Source organism: Cyprinus carpio, chromosome B5 (genome assembly GCF_018340385.1).
Source record: "Cyprinus carpio isolate SPL01 chromosome B5, ASM1834038v1, whole genome shotgun sequence".
Taxonomy (NCBI): Eukaryota; Metazoa; Chordata; class Actinopteri; order Cypriniformes; family Cyprinidae; genus Cyprinus; species Cyprinus carpio.
This window is the reverse complement of record NC_056601.1, coordinates 31689149-31714274: the sequence shown is the minus strand read 5'-3', so window position 1 is coordinate 31714274 and position 25126 is coordinate 31689149. Positions and strand designations below refer to the sequence as shown.

The window sequence follows — 25126 nt, the reverse complement described above, 5'->3', positions numbered from 1 at the left end:
ATACAAGAGATATGTGTGTGCATAAAACTCTAATAAATCTAATGGAACATTTCATTAACTTTTACAGTAAAATACTGTAAAATTTACAGTTTTATGAAGTCCTCTTGCAATTTACAGTGAAAATGGAATTGAATTGACATTCCAACAATTTCAATGTGACACTTTACATTTGATGCTCTTTCAGTGAAATAACTGTTAATAAAATCCTTACACAAATATACATTTTAATATTTTACTAATATTTGCATTAATTCAATTTAATATTTTTTTCTACATTTTCTGAAAATAATTCCATACATACTTAATAAATTTTTTTGACCCCTATAGTAGGTGTTTTTTTTCCTTCCTTAATATTTGAGGGAGAGGGCACAACAATACAATTTTGCTTTTAGTGCTCCTATTTGGCCAGCAAAGTATGTATATTAAATCAATTTAATATCTTTTCTAATTTTTTTCTAATTTTTTTGAAAATAATACCATATAGTTTAAAAAATAGTTTAAAAAAATACATTTTAGAGTATATATTCAGTATATCAATGTTCTTCAGTGGTTTTGACAGTTAGCATGTTTTTCAACATATACCATTTTCTTTTTAAAACATACACTCACACATTTGTACAAACGTGCATGCTGAGCTAAAGACTGATCCCTTCTTAGGTCAGAATGGTTTGCACATGGTTTTCACAGGCTTTATTTTTACACTCCTTCATTTATTTACCTCCCTCTCTCTCTCCCTGTGAGCTGTTAAAACAGAGTGTCAATCACTCTGACCTTTACTGCTGCTCTCGAAAGCCCCACCACAGCTTTAGTACTGAGAAAATACACATGAAAGAAAGACACAGAGATAGAGAGAGGGAGAGGGAGAAGCGCAGAAGAAAAAAAGAGAGCAAGTTTCCTGTGTCAGTCTAAACCTCCTGATGATGGACAAATATCTTACTTTTCTTTAAAAAAAAAAAAAGGCTTGTTTTCTGTAATCTGAAACAGCTAGCAAAACCACTCGTCATCCATCGCTAGCTGTGTTATTGCATGAAGTGCTTTTTGCATTAAATGCACGTCAGGGAAGAAAAAACGAAAAAAGTGCATTAATGCATTTAGCAAAAAGGGTTTCTTTTTTTCCTCATTTTTTATTTCAATCTTTCGCCCAGCTTGAACAGTTTATCTGTAGCTGCAGATTCAAAAACACTTGTTCGCCTGTAACAACAGCATGCTGAGAATATACACTGGCCCTTAAAGTACATAAAAAATATTTATTGGCTTATTCACAATAAATGCACATGCACTTTGGAAAGTGTGAGTACAATGACACAACATGGCAAAATACATGTACACTCATGAAAAAATACACACACAGCTACTCATATTCATCTTCATATTCACACAGGTCGAGCGAGCATCCTGTTTACGGACTAGAGGAGCTGAACCACAGCACCTACACGCACACAACGAGACACAGAGATGAATAGAGAGAGAGAGAAAGAGAGACTGAGGGGGAGCGGGCGGTGCTTTCCATGGGTAGCTCAGTGAGGTCAGGTATACCAGCTCAGCGGTTGCAGGTTTTAACATAAAGAGTTGCAACAATGCCCACACATGCTCGCAATATAGAATCTAAAATCCACTCACAGCCAGACTGCATGCCAGAAACTAATATGCTCCCATTTGGGGTAGGTGAGAGGTAAAGAAAGGAGAATTTTCTATATTCTAAAACTTTGGATAACAATACAATTCCCATATAAATATTTGGATTTTTTATTTAAAAAACAAACAAAAAAACAAACAAACACAATTTGTAAGTGGAAGTGATTCAAAAACTGCTGACAAATAATGTATTGTCATTTTAGAACAATGTCCAAAGTAAAGGCATACATTTCATTTTATTTTTCTTTATTTTTATGACATGCAGTCATCTTAGGCTATTCTTTTGTTACATCAAGATTTTTCATATGTATTAATATGAAAAATCTTTATTAATATGGCATTCATGGTAGAATTGAATTGTTCAGTATTTATTTATTAATAATAATAATAATCGTATAGTATATAATAGTATAGTAAATACTTTTAAAAAGTTGTATTTAAAATGTAAAAGTGAAAACATTTTTTGTTTATTTGAAAAATATTTAAAATATAGTCCATTTAATTTTCTTTTAATTAAAATAAAATCTGCTTGGTATCTTTATTCCAAACAAAAAAGCTTTATCGTTAAAACTATTTTTTTTCTTTTGTTCTGATTTACTGTTTGAACTAGTTATTTGGTCTTTTTATTACTTGCAATCAGTCTGTTGCATAAATAAACAACTAAAATAGTAATATGACATTTATGGTAGAATTTTATTTACTCAATATATAATAATAATTATATATATATATATATATATATATATATATATATATATATATATATATATATATATATATATATATATATATATATATATATATATATATATATATATATATTTTATTATTACATATTGAATGAATAAAATTCTACCATAAATGTCATATATATTAGCGGTCGACGGATAGTGGATTTTGCCGATACTGATAGCTAGGTTGGACCACACTGGCCGATACCGATTAATTAACCGATAGTTTTTTAAATGGATACTGAACAAAAACTAAAATAGTGCTAAAAACCCACAGTACTGAATCATAGTAGTAGTAATAATAATAATAAAAGTAATAATTGGCAAGCTTTCGACAAGCATTCGATAATGAACGCGATATTGCGTAGCTTGTCAGTGATCTACGGCTCTGTCTATTAAATGCCGCTCCATTTGAAAGCAAGTGATGGCGATTTAGCGGTAATCACGGAACCAGATTTACTGACTAGATGCGCATGATCATATCATTAGATATATCGCCCAGCCCTATCGCTTACCCTCCATCGACAGCAACACAACTGAAATGTTCCCATGCCAAGAAACGTAGCAAGGGCATCGATAAAATGTGACATAAAGGGGTTCAACCGCAAATATACAAAGCTACGAGAATACTTTTTGTGCGCAAAGAAAACAAAAATTACTTCTCATCCTGTCTGCTGCGATGTGCCTCCATTGTGGAGAGCATCACAACACATCCACGTTCTTTCCTCTGCATATAAACAAATGCATGCGCATGGCACTGCGGCTTACAGTGAACACAGGACAGCATGCACATTTCAGTTGTGTTGCTGTCTATGGAGGGTAAGCGAACTCTCAGATTTCATCAAAAATATCTTAATTTGTGTTCCGAAGATGAACAAAGTTTAATTAATAAAAAAATTAACATTTTTATGTAATGAAAAATATATAAAATGTAAATATTTGATCTGCCTAGCATATTTAGTCCAACCACAAAATTGTTTTATTTTAAACTTTGATGCAGAAGCAAATCGGATTGTCATTTATTTTTCTGATTTATCATTTGAATATAGGCCTACATCACCTGTAACATTGACAAAGTCTAGACTGCAACCGCAGTATATATTCTTAGTATAATTTGTGATGCAGTACACATCACAAACACAGTGCAACAAATCAAAAATACACCTACTGCAATGACTGACAGCAGCATCTATACTGCATCGAAACGGTCTTGGTATGACGCATCAAAACTGGAGCGTCACGTCGCCACCTGCAGTGTAGACCCATCTTGAACCAGCTGTTAGCTGAGAGAAAAACACACTGCACAACACTTCACTGCATTTACACAAACACGCTGCCAGCAAACACCTTTGATATACAAATTAAAGAGCCCAGACATACTTTACACATGAACACACACTGAAAACCACGCTGAGAAACCTAAACATCATGTGCTCACGTCAGGACACCAAAACTGAAAACTAAAGCAGGTCTCTGCACCTGAGATGGCCTCTGCTCATCCTGACACGCAGAAGACAGCTGGAATCATGTGATGCAGAAATAACAAATAAGGCCTCTTTACACCTGCATTTCATTTCTGGATTTTTTTTTTTTTTTTAGCTTTTTTTTTTAGCTGGATTGCATATATACCATCATTCCAATGCATCTCTAGTGTGGTCAGACAGAAAATGCCAGGTGTAAATTACACACTTGTAGATGAGAAATAAGATGGTAAAATTCAAACCCTCATGATGCAAATTACAGTGTCTGGGTGGGTCTGACACTGCTAAAATTATGACTACTACAGTGTTTTTATTCTACTTATTTTAATAAATTGGTTCAAAAGTGCTTTCAAGCTACATTTCAGTAAGTTTAGCAATATTAGGTCACTCAAATTCTATAGTGTTGTCACTGCATGCAGCAAAAAAAACATACAACACGTCCAATGTAGTCCAATTTAGGAAAAAAGGATTCATGTTAACTGGTTCTTTGAATGAATCAGTCAAAAGCAAACTCAAAAGTTATCGGTCTGAATTGCCTGGATCGTTGCTGACTGCATGCAATGACAAACATATAGCATAGCCAACGAAGTCCAATTTGGGACCAAATGACTCATGTGCGCCAGTTCTATAGAAGAATATTCAGGACTTTTTTTTAAAAGGAATTGCAAATTGTATTATATAAAGGGCTGCCCCCTAATAGTCGACTAACCATTAGTCAATCAGAAGAGGCTTGGTCGACCAAAATTTTATTAGTTGCTTAAATCACAGAAAATAAATAAATAATTAAAAATCCAAAAAGTCACACGGATTGTTAACGGCTGGTCTGTGGTAATACAGTAGGCTACTGGGCAGGACATCCAAACGCTTGTCTATCATTCAACTTACTGCAGGACAGATGGAGGCGCCGGTGCGCAATTGCTTTTAAAATACTCTGTTATTTTTGCTCATACAGATAAGCGTAATACATCTTTCAAATCTGTAAAGACTCTACGATTATTTTTGTGCACTCACAATAACGACAAAACATTGCACTTTAGTAAAACAATGAAAGCAAGCAGGATGCGCTTTCTGGCGTCTCAGTCTCTGTGAACTTGAGCGCTTTGTCTGACAGACATGAAAAAAAATATATCTATAGAGAGCGAAATGTCAATTCAAATAAGCCAATTCAAATGAAAAAGAAATATTCTCAGATTATGTAAGCCATATTAAAATTGCAGACAGAGGAGTCATCTCTTAAACAGAGAACAAAGAAAGCACTAGTTTAGCAATAAATTCTTAAAATGTTAATGCAGCATCTGTTACTGTTTTTCCCTGACACATTCATAATCATTAATTCTTCTGTCGCTGTGCTGTGGCAAGCTTATGCGTGTGCTTGAGAGCTTATAGGCTATGTAGGCAATTAAAGGCTCATTATTATAATTGAAATCGTTTATTAATAAACGTGCAATTAGTCGACTAATGCTTCAAATGAACGACTACTAGTCAACCAGAAAAGACTTTAGTCGGGGACAGCCCTAGTCATATATATATCTCCTTCAGCACGGGTTGATATTGGAAATTCAAATGCCAAAAAGATTTGCGATTTCATTTGAGTTTTGTCTGGTTACAAGCGCAACACAGAGAGTGAAAAAGCAGGTATGGTGATTAATATTGTTATTTAAATATGACAGGCCCATAACTCGTAAGACATGGGAAATACAGTTGCAAATGGACTGCTTTTTCATTTGAAATTTGTCAGTCACTGTGCGTTCGTGAAAGTATCAACGCAAGAAGTAATGCAAAATTTGCAATTGCGTTTGGATTATGTCAAGTTATGCGTCCACATATGGAAAACACAATTGAAAATACAATTCTTCCATTGGCTCTTTGAATTAATCAGTAAAAGTCATTGTCTAAATCAGTGTAACAAATCACTCGCTAAATCTTTTGTTACCTTAAAATAAATTTTAACTGAAATAAAATCAATAGCCTATATATATATATATATATATATATATATATATATATATATATATATATATATATATATATATATATATATATATATATGAAATAATATATATATATAAACATTAAACTTATTTTATTTCAGTTACTTGCCAAGGCAATTTTAATTTAGTTTAACTTGATGTATTAAAATAACTAAAACATAAATTGAACAAAAAATTTATAAAAAATATGGTCACATTTTATTTGAAGGTCCAATTCTTGCTATTAACAAACCATTAACTGTAACTTTTGCCTCAATATAAACTCCTAATTTGCTGCTTATTAATAGTTAGTAAGGTAGGCTAGTTGTTAAGTTTAGGTATTGGGGAGGATTATGGATGTAGAATATGGTCACGCACAATATGTGCTATAAGCATAGGTAGGACTAATTATCCTAAAAAGACCTATAAAACTCATTGTATACAGTATTTCACACACCACACAGCTGTTGTGAATATTCACACTGGGGCCTTCAACAGTGGCTGAGTCCAAAAAATAAGCATTCAGTGATGCATAACACAGCCGTCATGGGGCTGTACTGTTGAATTACAGACGACACTGCAATGTTACACAGTCAATATTTTGAGCAGGGGCTGTTTCACACCCACATGGCCATGTTTGTCCTCTGAGCACACAGCTCTCAAAAGTATTGAGTGAATGTGTTTTACACAAAAACACACAACCACCCAAGGATGAGGAACTGTCATATGCAAAGCAAACAAAGGATCTCATCTCAGTCCCGATGCTGCAGACGCTGAGAGTGTGTACCAGTGTGAATCTGTTATGCTGACAGACGTGCTTCACTACTAATGATTGACCTTCATCAGTAAATAAATAAAGCAGCAGATCACAGACAAAACAAACCAGTCAGTTAATGGAAATCAGCAGGTGTAAAAACACTGAATTATTAAAAAGGCCAGACAATGTGCACGAATACCCAAAAATAAATAAATATATACAAAAATAATGCCTAAATTAAGTGTTACTTGATTTAACATTATTTCATTCTATTCAAATTTTTATATCACAAAATGACGAGTCTTTGGAACTTGTATTGATTATTCTACACTGATTTTATCAGTAATTATTTTTGTTTGTAACTAGAGCATTGATTCATGCAAGTAACAGATGTCATACATAAAATGTATTAATATTATCATGAACAAGTCCAAAAATATGCAAAATGATCTCCAAGATCAGTCAGTTTTGTGTTGCCACCAAACAGACCACATGTGACATGAAAGTAGAATTTCAAATAATGCATGTCCAAAATGACAAATGAGAAAAGAGTGATACACTGAAAACAATGCATGCAACAGAATTCAAATTAAATCATGCAAATTATAAAAACTTGACACGTAGGAAAATTATTACTTGCAGTTTTGATCTAAATCAAAAATGCTGTCGTCATCATCATGTGAACCAGCGCACGGTCTGCAACTATGTGTGCGTGCCTTTACATCTTTGAAAATGCATCAGAGCGTTTGCTGCTGTCTGCATCTCTGAGTGTGATATAATTCTTGGTTTTAAATTGTCAAGTGTTATGCTTTCGGGGAAAAAGGGACATGTCTGATTTCGCTATGACTGATGACTGTGGCCTACTTATCAATCTGCAGATTTTCATATTGATAAAGACGGGTACGAGGTCAGAGCAGCTCTTGATCACGTTGAGAAATGAAACTTTGACTCTCAGTTTGGGTTTCAGTCAAGTTTCAAACCGTTTCTTCAAAAGTCAAATGGAAAACAAACGAGTGCATGTAAACAGAGCCTAACAGTCAGATTCTGCAAGTAAAAATCACATTTATTTTCTTCATAGAGAATAGTGTCTTTTTAGTTTTTTTAATTTTAATGCATTTTTTTTTTTGCTACATATAGCTAAGTTAGCAAGTTGTGAATAATCTCAGAGCTAGTTGGTTTGCTTCAATATTTTTTGAAATCTCTATAAAGAAAATAAATAAGAAAAATACTGTCAGAACCAAGGTGGCCTGTAAGATGTGCTATCAATATTTCACTTTATAAAAATGCAAGCAAAAACACAATAAACAACTACCTTATATCTTATGCAACTGGACATTAGTTTCAGTTTAAATCCGTGAAGCCTGTTTTTATACCAAATACTGTGTTGCTGATCTGATTCAATTGTTGTTGGCTTGTTAAAGAGTTGAAACAACTCTGGATGTAGTTGTGTGAGCATCTGCATGTGCATAAGGTCACCGTGAAGCTCTAACACGCTCCAGATGGGAGGATGCGGTTTTCTAGAATTAGAAATATTTTCCACAGCACTGGCTGCAATTATTGTGCAGCAAATAATACTAGAAAAACAAGACATGAAATAATTGCAAAATCTGAAATTTAGCTTTGATACAGCATGTTTTCTTTCTTGCTTGATCACACACCAACAAGCCACATCAGAAGACTTCGACATAAACAACACAAATGCAAGTCTCTAAAGTGTCATCCAATCCACAAATCCAGTCTACATGAGCTCAAATGCATCGCGCACTGCTGGATTTCATGGAGTCCGTATATCTTCTTTTCATTTTAAGGTTTCTCAGCACTCGACCAAACTTGTTCAGACTACATCGGCAATTCAAATTTGTGGTCTCCAACTCTAGAAGCCCTGTTTAATGAACATCACTTGAGGCCAACACCAGATGTTTTTCACAAGCCTTCCAAAAAGCATCACATTCACGTAAGAAAGCAAGAAAGCGTACAGTTTTGCTACACATATACACTGCGAGGCTCTCTTTCCAATGCTTGATTCTAATTGGTCGCTTGTGGCTTTCTGCAGTCACATTTGTTTGCATAATGACACCAAACTGTATTTGCTACATTGCTATGCATACATATATATATATACTGTATACACATAAATGCACACAATATGTTAGTACTTTGCCTCTGGTCTAGCTAGTCATTTTTAACTTGATAACAATACAACACTTCTGTGAAATCTGACAGCAGATAATCATACTAATTTATCTGCTGTGCACAGGCTGGTTTTAAAGTTATGACTTCCCTGAAACAAGTTTCTCACGCAAAGAAATTATCAGCCAGCCTGCAGCTTCCTCTCTTAGCATAGCTGCCCTCACTGTTGCTATTGTAGTGAACACACCAAACATAGAGTGCACAGTTACAGAATCGAGGCATGGACTGGTGTGCACTCTATAATACAGCCTCCACGCTCACACAACAGTGCACACATTAAGCACACACATACATATGATGCATGCAGCGAAATAAACTATGATGCATGCCCAGCAAAAGCCTACATGTTTTTCTCTTTAAGATGATTCAACTAATAAAATGTCCAAAAGAAGAAGCGATGAATGTATCGCTATTTTAAAACTAAAACATGTGTGCATGCTTCTGACATTTATTGGAGTGTATACACTTTAAGTGTTTGAACTTTCTTGGCCTACGTTGCCTTTCCCTTACATAGACATTCAGAGCAAATCCTCGCATCTCTGCCAAGATTCCTCAGCAGCCAATCAGAGCCTTGATACAGCCCTAAAGTATAAGCATAGCTCTTAATTCGCATTCACATTGAAAAATATAATGCTTCAAAACAAATCATGCCAGATTACAAATGCAATTGGTTCTAGCATGACTTGTAATTGATAAACTTTTTGCAATACACTGACTTGCCATATTTTAATATAGCTCTTGAATTTCATTTTAAATTTGCATATAAACATAACACTTTAAGACGAGACACACCAAATAATAATCTAAAATAAAAGATCCGACCAATATACCAAGCTATTATAAGCCAACAAGAACTACAAATAATACAATTATCAAATCGGTCCAAAAACAATAGCAGTAATCACTCTTGAAAGATATATGAAGATCTCGAAAGTTCACCTTACCTTGGGTGGGTCATAGAGCTCCAGCTGGTACCTCTCACTAGCGTTGTGCTCGTTGATCCTCCTGACCTGCAGGTGGCAGCGCAGCCAATGCGGGGGTGTGTCTGAGATAGTGTCATCCACCTCCAGGTACCGCAGCTGTCCCTCTTTACAAACACTTCCTGTCTCTTGTTTTCGTCTCACAGTTCGCAACAAATTCCATCGTTCCCACCGCGCACCCTTCTGCGAGGTGCGATGGGCGGGTACCTGCACAGTCTGAGGTGGGGTTTGAGAGGTGCACTCAACAGTCATCGAGGGTCTGCCCCCCTTGATCGAATCGGCCCTTTGGCAACCACCTGAAGGTTCATCAGTTTGGGGGGATTTCTTAAAGAATCGGCATACGCGTTCTCGAAATCCCCTGACGGAAAAGTTGGTTACGTCACTACGGGAGGGGAAGGAAAACAAAGTGGGCGAGTATCGTTCAGACCCGGTCCTCTGCTCCAGGTGTTCGTCTTCCTGGCTATGATGCCGCGTTCTGCGTGTAGTGTCTGCGGGAGAGCATCGCAGCAACTGCTCCTGTTCTCTAGGGATGCCGGCGGCATCTGGTTTGGGCGCCAACACGGCAACTAACGGAGTCACTCCTGGCCGCGCGGTCTCCCGGTAATCCAGCACCCCTGAGAAGGAAGTGATGCGCAAGCGGCCAGTCATGGGCAGCAAAGGAGGAGGCGGCGGTGGCCAGAGGGTGGGTTCTGCATCTTTAGCCACCTCACAGCTGAAGTGGTGCTGGAAGAGGGCGCTGAACTGCTCCGAGAAACTTTCCGGCGGGACCACATCCTGCACCGACCGCTCTCTGACGAAGCGCCGGTAGTGCTGGGCAAGTTCTCGGGCTGTGGTGCTGGCATGCAACTCACAGAACTCCCTCCATCCACAAGGAGGTGCTACGGACGGTGCAGTGCTCGTGGTCTGCTGGAAAGTGTTACCATTCATTGCATTAACCAGCACAGCAGGGAATCACTGCGAACAACAGATGGACAACATTAAAAACTGCATCAATAAGCAATAAATTATGAGACAGCGCTATATTGGGGCCAGGGGGCAGAATATTTCCAGTACATTTCAGGAAACATTTCAGAAAGTTTGGAAACTTTAGCTGAAATTTTCTGCTCTGTTGCAGCCCTAATTGCATTAACTAAAGTATATTGTGCGTATGGCTGCATTCACAGTATAGAACTGTCTCAAGGTGCTTAATGATAAAATTATCAAGTTCCAAGCCTTATTTTTGAAGCTAATGCAGTATGTTCAAGCAAAGGTTAACATGTGGACTCATTGAGCGCTGCATATTTATATAGAAAGTAATTTGCAGTAACAAAACCATGTAAGCTATGCTTACATGCAAACTAATAATATGTTTATAATTGGATTGATGGCTAAATTGGATTGAAAAGTCTTCATGTAAACACCACAATCAATTCAACTGCGCTTGACTCAAATGAAATTACAAACAAGTTGAGGGGTGTCGAAGAACTTGAGGATTTACTAACGCAAACCCTCTTTTAACATTAAAAAACTACTGTCAGGATTTACTAAAAACATGCAGTGAGGATTTAGCGCTTAAAAGCGTGGACACAGTCATTTTTGCAGCTACCTTTATTTCATATGCTTTTGTAGAAGTTTCCCTTCCAGAAAAAAAAAATTACGGGAGGAGAGCATTTAAATGAATCACGCAACATCATTTACTAAAGTTTGTGGTTTTCAATTTACTGGTATCTGCACCCCCCCAAAAAAGCATGTCTTAGCAATTTTAACCCATGTTGTTAGTAGATTAAATGTACCTTATTATCATTGGCTGTGCTTTTCTTTATTTTGTGCATTTGTAAGAACTTTCTACTCCCATTGGTGCTTTTACAGAATTGCGCCCTCACACTAATTTGCCTTTTTGAGTGAATCCAGCCCTTAATCTGCCTAACTGGAAAATTTTAGCCGTATACATCTTTGAATCCGAGTACTTTCCCAATTGGTTTCGAAAAAGTTGCATGTGTATGTGTAGTGCCGTGATGTAAGTTTATGTGCATCTTACAAATGTGTGCATATTTATTAATGTTCACAGTAGCGCTGGAGAAGTTTTCCCATGCTGACTTTCTTTGCTTCTAAATGTAGGGATGGGCACTTTGCTGAAATTTTCTTCAGAACGGAGATTTTTATTAAAACAAAATGTCATGATTTTATCTACTGGTGAAACTACAGACTTCTCTTGTGACATATGTGGAACTTCTCCAATCAACCAACAAACGGAATTCTCACCACATTTTATTCAATAATTCTTTCTCATATACATCACAAAAACAAAAGATAAGATCTGTCGTTACTATTGTACTGACCAATCAGCATCCTATCCTCTTTTTAGTCAGAATAAATTGAAAAGAGATTGGTTTTCATATATCATGTAAAGTTTTGATATTCTAGCGTGCGTGAACAATTCATCTCTTTGATTACGCAATGCATCTACTGACGTAGGAATCTTCGTACTGAAACTGTTCAATGAATCCAACTTTCTATGAACGCTAACAAAGCGTATCAGTTTAGCTCATCACCACATCGTTGACGGCATCTTTCGAACTCAGCTGGTATGATACGGATTCTTCACTTTTACTCACTCACTCATTCAGCTCTCCAGTACAGGAAGAGAGTGACTAATATCGCTCAGGCTGCTTTATAACACGCCTCAGGTCAGAGGCAGAAATATCTGTGAGGACATCTTTGATGTGAAGAGGAAGACTGAGGAAGTTGAAAGTGTCAAAGGCATCTGATACGAGTCACCGACGGGCCCGCGGTTCTCGACGCGGAATCAGCTTGTGAACGTGCGCAGTCAATCCACACATGGTGCAAACCACCTTCGGAATCAGATCACAGTTGCCATTTGCAGCCAGGGGAAATTTTCATTTGTTCAAAAGATTCGAAAAATCCGCACACGGTCTGCACCAGACATGTTGCGACACAACTGGAACCAATCTCCCCATTCTCGTTCCCCACATCCTCATTTACCAGCGCGTGGCCCTCTCGGACGCCTGTGAACGTTTAACTCTGCGTGAGAAGTAAATGCGTTCTTAAAGTTCCGTTGGAAGCCCTGAAGCATGACAAAATGAAGGTTTAATGCACGAAGAAAGCAATAGATCAGAAAAACCACAACACTCGCATAGTTAGAGAGAAAAAAAAAAAGAGGAGGGGACCATTCTATAGACAGCACCACGCACTCTGCTGTCTTATTGGGTGACAGGAAGCATTAACCTACACAGGGAGAGGAACACCCATCACACATATAGCTGTTTTCTTTGGTGTGCAAAGCTAAGCTCTTTTTGACAAGACGACCAAAACTGTTCGCAAACATCTTTAAGATGTGTTACTGGTGCGGTGGTTTGCGCACAAGGAATGGTTTGCTTAAAAATGCAAATTCTGGCATCATGACCTACGTCTTAAATCACAGTGTGATTCATTTTACAACAGTATATAATCACAACAGTCATTTTTGATGCAAATCAAACCTAAATGGTTTTATATATAAAATAGCCAATTTTTTTGGTTATGCATCAAGTAAATTTTTTAACAAATGACAATTACAAGTAATTTCTGCTTTAATTTTTTAAGCATTTTCGCATTGAAAATTAGACATTAATTTTATGTGCGCAAACCAAAAGAAAAGATTACTCAGAGCAATTCACACAAAATGCATTTTTGCATTTAAAATGCAAGATGCAGGAAAGTGTCATGGAAGATTTTGGCATAACTTATATACCCTATTGTCATTGCAAAGCCATTTTTCTATCATTTCTGTTTGAGGCATGAAATCAAAATCAAATATATTTTTGGTGGAAAAAAACTGTTTTCTTGGGAAGATTTTGCCATCATTTATATTCCCTCTTGTCATTGCAAACCTACTGTTCTTTCACCAAATACAAATTCGACTTTTGTGTTCCACAAGTCATGCAATAATGTTCTATTTCATGAACCGGCAAGACTTTCTTGGTCAGCCAGCACCAGACTAGCACCTAACCAGCCTGGAAAGTCATAAGTTGATTTTTTCAGCAGAATGTATGACATGCGTGGTGTTTACAGCACGGGGCGTCCCGCGGAGCGCGTGCTCTTGCCTCACGCACTTGTGCTGTTGTTCAGCACACATGCCGTGTGACGCGGTCCCGCCCCCTGCGCTGGCCCCCGGGTGTTCGTTCTATCAGTGATCATCCGGCCCACTAATGACTCAGCAACCTCCAAACAGACTAACATCACTTCCTCTCTGGCGTCTCTTTTTCCCTTCCTTATAGCTCACGCACATGCATATTAAATTCCCGTTCTTGCAATAGCCCATCATTCTGCTTTCATTTCATCCTCACTGCACTATTGCACCAATCTTAAAACCTCCACTCACGCAGCCACTTCATTGTTCTCATACTTAAACCCATTTCCTGTTTCACGCCATTAGCTTATTCATTTCATGCACTAATCTTTTTCTCTTTCCATGCACTTTTCACTTTGTAGCCTTTACAACCCCAGTAATGCTCTTTCTGGGCTTAAATATAAGTCTTTTATATTATTTTACAACAGCATAATCCATAATAGTTATTTTTACATAAATGAACACCACATTGTTTTATACATTAAATAATCATGTGGTAACACCAATGTTTTTGATAATTCACTGAATTAAATATTTTTCATATGAAAATTACAGTTCATTTGGCTATTTCACATTTGTATTTGGAACATGATGGATGCAAAAAAAAAAAAAAAATACCATTATTCAAAGCAAATGAGCAGGAGCGTTCATACCAAATGCAGTTTTGCATTTGATTACACATTGTATCATTTACATGTGTATCATTTACATATAATACACATTTTTTAAAATGCTGTATCATGCGAAGGACACCGCAAATGGCGCAAGATGTGAGTGCAATGGTCAACGATGTCCATGTAGTGTATGTTTACATAGAAACCAATGCAAAAGCAGTGCAGTGGAATCAAAAAACATGTTCTGTATGAACGGTCACTAAGTCTGGCATCAGTACAAATGCATCTTCATGATATACAAAATATGATTTCAAAACAGCATTTAAAACATTGCAAAGTCTCTAACACTTTGAGTGATCACCATGATTGGCTACTGTGGTTGGTTGCCACGCCATTGCTATGTGGTTGTTAAGGTGCCCTGATTGTTTTTAGTCTTTGCTACTGTATGTAGCTGGTACTGTGTTGATAGGTAAATATAATAATGTTGATAAATCTAATAATGCAAGAACTACCACTTTTCATATCACCAAAAGTATCTGCTAGTATGTTATATAAACAATTATATAGGCTACATGTACACACACACATTATAGGGATTATTAAAGTAGCTTAAGTTCATTAAAAATCATGAAGACTTGTAACTTTACTGTTATAATGTGAAAGAGATTAACAGATTAACACTATTTTGAAATTTCAGATGAAAAATGAATTTTTAATCATTTTTTTCTGTTCTTCCTCCTTTTTAAAATCAAGTTGTTTTTTTTTTCATTTTTTCCTCATCCTCATGCAGAAAAAAATATATATATATATATATATATATATATATATATATAAATATATATATATATTCATTCAAACCATTAATATCAGACATAAATCTGAGCTAATATATTTGTGTATGTTTAACAGATATCATGGACAAAAGGAAACACTACAAATCCACTGCTCTATTAACATTAACCGTCTCAAACACACACACACCCTTCAGAATCATCATTCAAGCTCAACACTTCTTCAGCTTAGTGCACTGGTGTAATTTCCGTGCTTTGTATTCCATTTGACTTTAAGTCCATTACATCTGCAACCTCTAATTTCCCAGCTGGGGTCTTTGGAAGCGTGACACACACAGTGAGTTTCCTGTACTGTATGGTCGTGATAATAAAAGCAGTGCCCAGATGATACCGAGTCTCAGAAACTGATTTCATGCACGTAATTTTGCTGAATCAGAGAAAACGCAAACTTCATGTCTGCTTCCTCCTTATGACTCAACGAGAGCGTGCAAAAAACATGGAACGAACACTTCGCACAAGCATGAGAACTTTATAACGAGACACAAAAATAAAGAGTGCGGGAAGCAGACAGGCAGTGGGCTTATTCACAGAGACAGGAAACCCTGCCCTGCCTTAGTGACCACTTTCTTATACACACACACATACTATTCACATACAGATATGAACTTTGACTTCAAGGTTTTAGGCGTGACAGGTCTGGTAGTTAAAGCAAAACTTAAATAAGTCGTTAAGGTGGGGTCGATATCACAGGACAAAATCACTGAAGGACAAGATCATATCTTTACATTTAAAATTGGGCTTCCAGTAATTTTGTGCAATTAATTATTACAAAAAAAAAAAAACACACACAATAAATAAATAATAATAACCCCCCCTGATTTGTAGGTAATGACATTATGAAGTACATCCCTTCCTAATCTCACCATCAGAGCAATTCATGTTTAAAGTTCCACCATTTTTTGGAAGTGCGCATGCAGCTAACCTTGCCAAATTTATCAACCACAGCCACATTACTGTAAATGAAAACAGATGAATGAAACAAAGCGAGACACATTTTTCCAAGTGACCTATTTTTGACTCTTTAAAAAGGCATTTGTGGCGTGAGATGCTGAAAAACAGCGAGGCACGCCTCAAAGATGCGCAAACAAGTCCAGTGTTAAAAGTCTACCTTGGCCAGACCAACAAACCTGACTGTAAAATGGATCACTAGGGAAGGAAAGCCAGTGTTAAAGAAGCTGTATGTAATTTGTGTCTAGTAAAGCATAAAAATATCATAATATATTTGAAGATTTTTAGAAAATATGCTAATTTCACATACTTGTTTCTCTGAAAAACAGTGCAACAGCTAGTTATTCTAATTTGAAATGTGTATTCTGTGTCGGAATGTCTGTTTTTGTTTTGGTCTGTGTGATTCCACCCGCTGCCAATTTAGAACATCCTGGGTTGCCAGTTGGCAGAAAACCCATCATATTACAGCCCTAGGGCCGGTTGCACCAGCTAGACGTAAAAAAGCTGGGTGTAAGTCCTACGCTGGGCTTTGCAACGTCTAGCTTTACGATAAATATTTACACCTGTTGCACCACGATCAGTATTTCGTGAAAATATTTGAAAGCTGACCATTTATTTCTGATTAAAAGTAACAAAGCACAAAACTTATTGCGATTATTGGATGGCAGGCATGCTACAAATAATGAATGGAATTGAAGACATTAAATATTTCCAAGCATTTACACTGTCCTTCCAAGCAAGATGTCGAATGGTTCATTTTCTTTTAATAATCCCAGTTCATATGTAATATGGAAGCCAACAAATGAACTGGGTCAGAGATCGCAGACTCTACCCGAACTAAAAAGCCTCGGCATCCATCTAAAAAGCACTATGGCCAGAGGCATATTAAAATGCAGAAAAATTTAATTATCAACGTGCAGTGTAAAACTCGTCAACTTCCATTGTCAGTTATGATCATTCCTGTTGCATGTCCTCAATCTGGCAACCCGCATTAATCATAAGTCTGAGGAGGAAGGAGTGGGAGAAACAACCTTCTCCAATATTATGAATCTGGACTGCAGTACTCATTTCAACCACTGACTGTCAACGTCACATACTGCAGCTTTAAGCTTATGTTCAATGATTTTAAATAAAACAAACAATACATTAAATCAGGGGTTGGCAACCTTTTCGGCATGACGTGCCATTTTTTATTTTTATTTTATTTTAACCAATGTGCCAACACCCATCAACCCGAGAAAAAAATCAAGTACTTTGCATCACTGGATATAGCTGTTGGTCATTTAACATTTCTATCATAAAACTAATCGTTAAAAGACTTATATTAAATGATTTGCAGCTTCATCTTACCTCGCTCTCTTTAACGTTAAACTGACGCTTCGCGCTCTGCTTCCGTGAACAGTAAACCCCGCCTACTTTGATTTGATTGGCCATCTCATTCATTTCTTTTAGACCGCAGAGGCTTTGATCTGAAGCGCCTAGTATGTGCAGCGGTCACACGCGCATCCATAGACTAGCGTAAGTTAATTCTCACACTTTAATAGTATTTATAGCTCCTAGCAGGCTGTGTCACTATGAGAAGTTATTACCCATAAGATGTACGTCAGTATGCAGTTTTCCCTATTGCTTGCGTGCCAGCGATTATCCCTCTGCGTGCCACTGTTGATGACCCCTGCATTAAATCCTAAAGACACACTTTTAATATGCCTTCACTAATTTACTTTTCTTTGCCACAATAAAGTCTAGGATTCAAATAAAAAACTGGGATTTTTCACATTACAGTATTGATATATGTAATTAATTATGATAAATTTGATTAATTCATCAGCATACCATGCAAGCAATTCAATTATTTTTTAAAAAAATTAAAGAAGTCAACATGGGAGGAATGGTTGGCAAACAGCCAGAGCAGCAGGATATGAAAAAGAAGGGGCTCTTGGGATTGTTTTCCCTTTGCCTCCATTGCGTATGTGTGCGTTTACGTCACATTTCCGGTGACCTAGCTGGCCAAACTGTCCAGACATTGTTTATGCCCACCATTTCACCAGCATGCATTCACACACACGTTATTCTTAGAAACACAGAAAAGATTAATTGTTTTTTTCAGGGTAGTGAAAAAAATATAAACAAACACTTTACAATTTTTTTATAAAATACAAGTGACTTTTGCCTGTGCAAAAATCACAGTCACAATGCTAGGGTGTTTGAAGGTGGTTACTAGGGTTTTCTGGGTGTTTGCTTTCTGGCCCAAATCAAAACTGCCCAAAGCCTCTATGATATTTTGAGGCCAGATTCACAAAACATCCTTGAGAATGGGGAAAAAGTTGGCGCCAATAGCCTCGGGGTTAGTATGTCGACATACAGAGCTACTGCACTCAAGGTGACCCGAGTTTGATTCCCGTTTCGAGGTCCTTTGCCGATCCCGCTCCCCTCTCTCCTCCCAGAGCTTTCCTGTTGTCTCTCTACTGTCCTATCTCAATAAAAGGCATAAAAAGCCCATAAAAGTAACATTTAAAAAAAGAATGGCGGAAAAAAAAACTCTATTTTTGTTTGTTTTCTTACTTTAGAATGAAGAATATTTTGAATTAAAAAAAAATCTTACTTTCGTATTATTGTTCTAAAGACCAAACTTGAAGAATTTTCATTCCTGAAAAAAACAAAAAAACCATGTTCTTAAAAATCACTGTACATTATCCCATTAAGATAACTTCCAGCTTGTCTTGCATTAAAAAAAAAAAAAAAACAACTACAAAACAACAACAGCAAGACCAAGTGCTGAACTCCCACAAAGCCAGTTGCAACGAAAATAATGTGCATGTTTATCTTGATTATTACAGGCAGTGCAAAAATGTGATTTTTAAGTGTTTATCATTAAATTTTTTCAGAATCTTTTGCAAAATTGTGCATCAACCAGATGACACCAATGCCTGTCATTTTCTTCTTCATTAAAAAACAAAATATTTGTGAACTTATTCAAGAATTTTCCAAAAAATGCACTTTGACTGTCTTTGCTATAACTACTTCAATAACTACAAAAAGTTATCTTTTTTCTTTTCTTTCCTTTTTTTTCCCACATTGTTACTGTTCCTGGTTAAAAATCACTGACCAACAAAATACGTTTACAAATTTCTAATTATGCTATAATATTACCTAATACTGGATTCAATCTTTTCATCAATCTTTTAATTAGCACAGGTTTTGCATTTCTTTCAGGAGCTGATTGATCGTAGGGGCTCACTGGCCTGAGATTATTTTCATAAATCTGCCCCCTGGTCCATAAATATTAAAATATGTCTTCCATGTAGGTTCATCATCCTCTGTGTGAAAACTGTAATTCTGATTTTTAGAACTGATTTGAGGTCCGTAGCACATACAACCATAAACTCTGAACACAGCCCTAATTCTAAATGTGAGCAACAGAACTAGTGATGCTTGCTTTAGCACAGAGCACTTATTATACGCACTTAGTGGGAGGCATTCCAAAGTGTGCCTTCAAATGAGCAAAAACACATTACAACACCTCAGTAGCACTCAACGATGTCTGTGCATCTGCTAGAAAACTTTCAGCGTCTCCAAACACACAATGACAGCATTCTTGACTCGACCACAAACATGATACAAAGCTACCTTGTAATTTTCTCTCCTGCTGGCAGAAGCCCATTCAATAGCCGTTCTTTCTCTCCCTGACACCAGCATGCACAAAAAACCAAACAAGAGGGCAGAAAAGTGCATAAACTGAGGCTTTGCGCCCTTTTATGAGGCTGCACAGTCTGAGGAGGTTGATCAAAAGGAAGTGCATGTACACACATGCGTGCACACTCACACACAAAAAAGAAACGCTCTACTCTGAGCATTTAAGGCTCCTTCGACCATATCACACAGTCACATCGCGACACACTGTTCCCCTATGGGTGGGAGTTGAGGGGCCCACGAGTGTGGGAATGAGGGGATTCTTACAGCCTGAGATAAACGCATGATGCAACGGAATCCCCTGTTCTATATGTGAACATGTGGCATCAGCACTTCTCTGTACTCGGCTGTACATTTGAAAGATCTAAGAAGGTTTAGTTCGTATACACCCAACGTCTAGACACAAACAACTGAAACTGTACTGATGCATGTTATAAATATCACACAAGGTCCAAACTTAACACACGCCAAATCCAAATAAGAGAATCATTTTAAATAACCACCATTAAAAAATACAACAGTGCATGGTTTATTTTTTTGTTTCTGCTGCTTGACACAAACAAGGTATTTTTAAGGAAGCTAAGGGGCCATTTACACAACAACATTTTCAGCCTAAAATGGGAAACTTTTTATGCATTTTGCCTGTTTGTTTACACGACAACAGCGTTTTGGGGACTCAAAAAACACATATTTTTGAAAACGAGTTTCAAAGTGCAAGTTTTTGAAAATGGCACCGTTATAGTTTCCACGTAAACACCCAATACGGGAATCTTTGAAAACGGTGACATCATGCGCATGCATAGTACGTGTTAGGTATTTAGACATGCATAGTACGTGTTGATTTTAAAGGCGAGCGCGAACAAACATACAAAATGTGGAGTACATGGTACTGTTGTTTCTGCTCAAGAGTTTGCTAACGTACTGTTTACTAACATGGTGATAGCGCCAACTACTGGTCTGTATTACTGTATTGGCATACGTAATACAGCGTTCTTTGCCGTTTTCGTGGATATGTGTAAACAGAAATCATTCTGAAACCATTGTTGTTTTTAAAAACGCAAGGGAAAAACTTTTCCATTTTTGACTTCATCGTTGTCGTGTAAACGTAGCCTAAATGGCTCTATTGTTAAAATGACACCAATATATGCTAAATACATTTTTGTGGGCTGTTTAAAAATATTTTCTGCAAGTTACTTTTTCTCAATTTCCAGGCCAGGTGTGGTAAAAAGTTAACTCTGGACCCTGATCATGCCGATAAAGTGTACTAAATATTTAAAAAGTACAAAATAATCAGCTAATGAAGGTCTTAAAGACCTCAGTTGCACTTTCTCTGCCTATTTTACACAACTTCCGGTAGTAACAACACACTGGATTTGTTGTCAGGTTTGTAAGGTACAACTAATCAATGTATTTGCCAAAGTTTGTTTTGATTATTGTGGTATAATCAAATCTATTAATATCTCATATGAACCCGCCTCTAAACAAAATGTGGTGGGTCACTATATAAGCACTTCCTGTCTAGGTAGGCGTTTACAGAATAAGCTGCGATATGGACCAGACTTATGCCTTTTAGTCAAAGGTAAAGGTTTGGTTATGTGAGATTATATATATATATATATATATATATATAGAAGTGCTGTCAAATGATTAATCGCTTCCAAAATAAAAGTTTTTGTTTGCATAATATATGTGTATGTTCTGTGTATATTTATTATGTATAGGCCCTATATAAACACACACACACACATGGTATATATTTTGAAAATATTTACATGTATTTACACATCTATATTTATATTCATATAATTTATATTATAGATAAAAAAAAATTATGAAATATTCACATGCATGTGTGTGTATTTATATATATATATATAATAAACATCACAAACTGATACAGAGGCCTAGATGATGAAATCATATCTGGTGTGAACTCATTTGCATACACGTTCACGAGCCCTTTTCACATATCCATGCAATTGAATGTATCTCATATTATTATTATTAAAATAAGAATAATTAATAATAATAATAAAATAAATTATAAACTGAAATAAAAGCAGTAGCCTGATACAGACAATGAAAAGCATATTTGACATTAACTTATTTGCATAAACGTGCACGAGCCCATTTCATGTGTATGCAAATAAGCATGTCATATTATTATTATTATAATTATTATTATTTAAAAATATCATAAACTTCCAGTCGCCTAAAAAGTGCATCTGCATAAAGTCATGCATACACGTTCACGAGTCTATTTCGCGTGAGTATTCAAATTGGCTTGCTTTCCATTATTATTATAAATGATGATAATGATAATAATAATAATAATAATAATAATAATAATAATAATAATAATGTATATGGTGTTCAACAAAAAATTACGTAATCACCAGCCTTAAATCGATCCCATTAATAATCTTCTGAACGGGCGTGAACGCATGAGCACGTGCAGTTTATTTTTTTTAATTCTTAAAATAATTTTGCCGTGCTTTCTTTAATCGCTCATTCGAAATGACGCAAATTCTAAGAAATCGTACGTAATTCACGTATCTTTCGGACCTAGCCAGACGCGCGCTCTGAAACTGCGTGATCCCTTTAAACCTTCTTCTGCCCCTCGCGTGCCAGAGTCAAGTTCATTATAACTTTGCAATAAACTTCGCGAGGGAAGGCAGCAGCGCATAACCTCAACACTCATTATACGAGTCACACGAAACAAGCCCAGCTTTCATAATAATTACTGCGGTGTCATAACTGCTGGAGAGCAGAGACGGGAGACCCCCCCTCGACTCAAACTCTCACGTTCTGCGTTATCTGCGCTGACCAAGAAACTTCTGACCCGAAGAGTCGGGATTATATGCATCTCAGAGTTAACCTTTTGCTGAATCTCGTTAAACACATTTACACGCTGCCAGAGAGAGCCGTGACAAATATTAAACTTGACTTGCCTGCCAGCCGTGATGTCCGTTACTTTCTCTGTCATGTTGGATGCGCGCAACAACAGCCCTGCGTAAACTTTCAGGAAGGAAAAAAACACACACAAACTTTCCATGGACACAGCGACAACAAGCGACGAAAAATCCTTGATGTGGAGAGACTTCCGGCATAATAAAAGCCCCATTTCGTGTGAGAAGCCAGCCATGTGGCGTCTGTGACCTTCTTAAATAGTATTATCTTTATATATGATACACGTTATATTTCTCAACAGAAAATAGTGTGTGTGTGTGTGTGTGTGTGTATGTATTTGTCGTTCACTAAAATGGGAAAACTCAGTCAGTTACTAATAGGTCATACAAAATGCACGAATATTTAATTGTAAATTGTAAAAATGAATGTTTATGTTGGAAGCATAGCATTTGACATCACCGAATATCTCAATTAAATTAAGCGCTTTGGGACTTTTATTTTAAAAACAGCTTCAAGTTCAGTACTTACTTTGTGGCTTCACGTGATAGATTTTGTAGTTTCCGTCGTCAATTGTGTGATGTCCATTAAAAGCGTTACTAGCTGTGAGATAGTATAAAAGTGTATGAAAATCTACGGCGTAAAAAAAATAAAACAAAAAAATCCACAGTTAGTACAATCCACTCTAAACTTAATGTTCACTTTCATGTCCTTGTAAAAGGTCATGAAGAGCATAATGTTAAAGTGCACGTTTCATGGTTTTATTAAACAAATGTACAGGAAATTTGACTACAGTATGTTTCAGAAATGCGTTTTAGAGAGATTTCTAACTAATGCAATGACAGGATCCGTGAATGAAACCTTCAACACACAGTAATGCTGAGCCATCTTGTGGTGAGACTGTGGGACTTCACGTTTTGATTAAAAAACAAAAAAACAAGACGCTATACATATTTTATGAGGATGCTCGTCTTTATTTGACTCATTTAAAAACATTAAACGTACATTCTTGTTTCCTTCAAATTTAATATTCTACCCAATGCAATTTTCAAAGGCCGTTTTGACCAAACATTCAGATCTGGTTATTGCAATACAACCTTATTCAGCAACAAGTTAACTTTATTGGAGTTGTTGTCATTTTACTATCAGTACCTGGTTAATACACAAGCATTTTCTCCACATTCATGTTTTATTTGCTGGTGTATTTGCATTGTGGAATCTAACACAGTGTTTTAGATGAAATCTGAAGGCACTGCGGTTGGACAGCCACGCATCCCATTTAGTGTCAGTATAGGTTAAATCTCCCCAAATATGATTCTAGGATTGCACACAATTTGTACCATTAAAATGCATTTACAAAAGCCATTAATAAGCTGTCTGTATATATTCTATGACATATTAAATGTTGGTCACAGTATGATGACTATAATTGGTCAGTTTTAAAAGGCAAGGCAAAGCATGAACAAGAGCATTATCATTGGCAAGAACAATAATATATGATTAAGCACAGTAAAACTTAACCTAAAATTGAATAACTGTGTATTAGAGCTGCTTAGAAGAAAGATCCATGAACAGAAGTCCATTGTCCAAGACACTATTACATACGTTAAAGTTAGAAATCATTTTGGCAATGTTTTTGGCAGGTTGGATTGTAGATCTCCTAAAATACAGAATAAAATCAACTGCCAAAAATCTTGGGATACATCTAACTTTTTGTGCTGTTAAGCAATATTTTTTTTTTTTTTTGCTACTTTATATTGTAAAATGATTACAAATGGCCATAGACCGGCTTTGGCACTGTAATATTTAACATTCAAGTGTCTGTGAATCTGTAAATCAGGTCTTTTTTTATGAAGACAAACATTGTGAAAAAGGAAATTCATGTTGTTATGCAAGTAAGACCTCAAAAAAAAAAAAAAAAAAAAAATACAAATGAGAGGGAAATGCCAAGTCACTTCAACATGAGGTTCTAGGAAAATCCCAAATGAATCTAAGTGCGAGACTTCATAGTTCATCCAAAAAAAGAAAACAGCATCATCATTTACTCATTCTCATGTCGTTCCAAACCCGTATCACTTTCTTGCTTCAACGAACACAAAAGAAGAAGTTTGGCTGAACATCCAGAATGCTTTTTTTTTGTTTGTTTTTTTTGCAACGGGGTCTGGGACTGTCAAGCTCCAAAAATAACTTAAAGCACCATAAATGTAGTCCATACGCAGTACCTATGCACCAAATCAAAGTATTGTGAAGTCATAAATCTTTGT

The 25126-nt window shown here is 36.4% G+C and overlaps 1 protein-coding gene across 2 annotated transcripts in view; it reads right to left on the bottom strand.

The window, feature by feature from the left end:
• sh2b3 (SH2B adaptor protein 3) overlaps positions 1-23059 on the bottom strand; it is a 41505-nt gene extending 18446 nt beyond the window's left edge. The window contains exons 1-2 of one of the 2 annotated variants that reach the window (XM_019070435.2): positions 22907-23059; positions 9709-10698 (exon numbers count right to left, since the gene is read on the bottom strand). In XM_019070435.2, the coding sequence (XP_018925980.1) occupies positions 9709-10671 (963 nt within the window). In that variant the 5' untranslated portion in view covers positions 10672-10698; positions 22907-23059. Of the gene's footprint in view, positions 1-9708; positions 10699-19892; positions 20543-22906 lie in introns of those variants that run through there. The other variant, XM_019070436.2, reaches the window with a different exon arrangement.
• Between the last annotated feature and the right edge of the window lie 2067 nt (positions 23060-25126).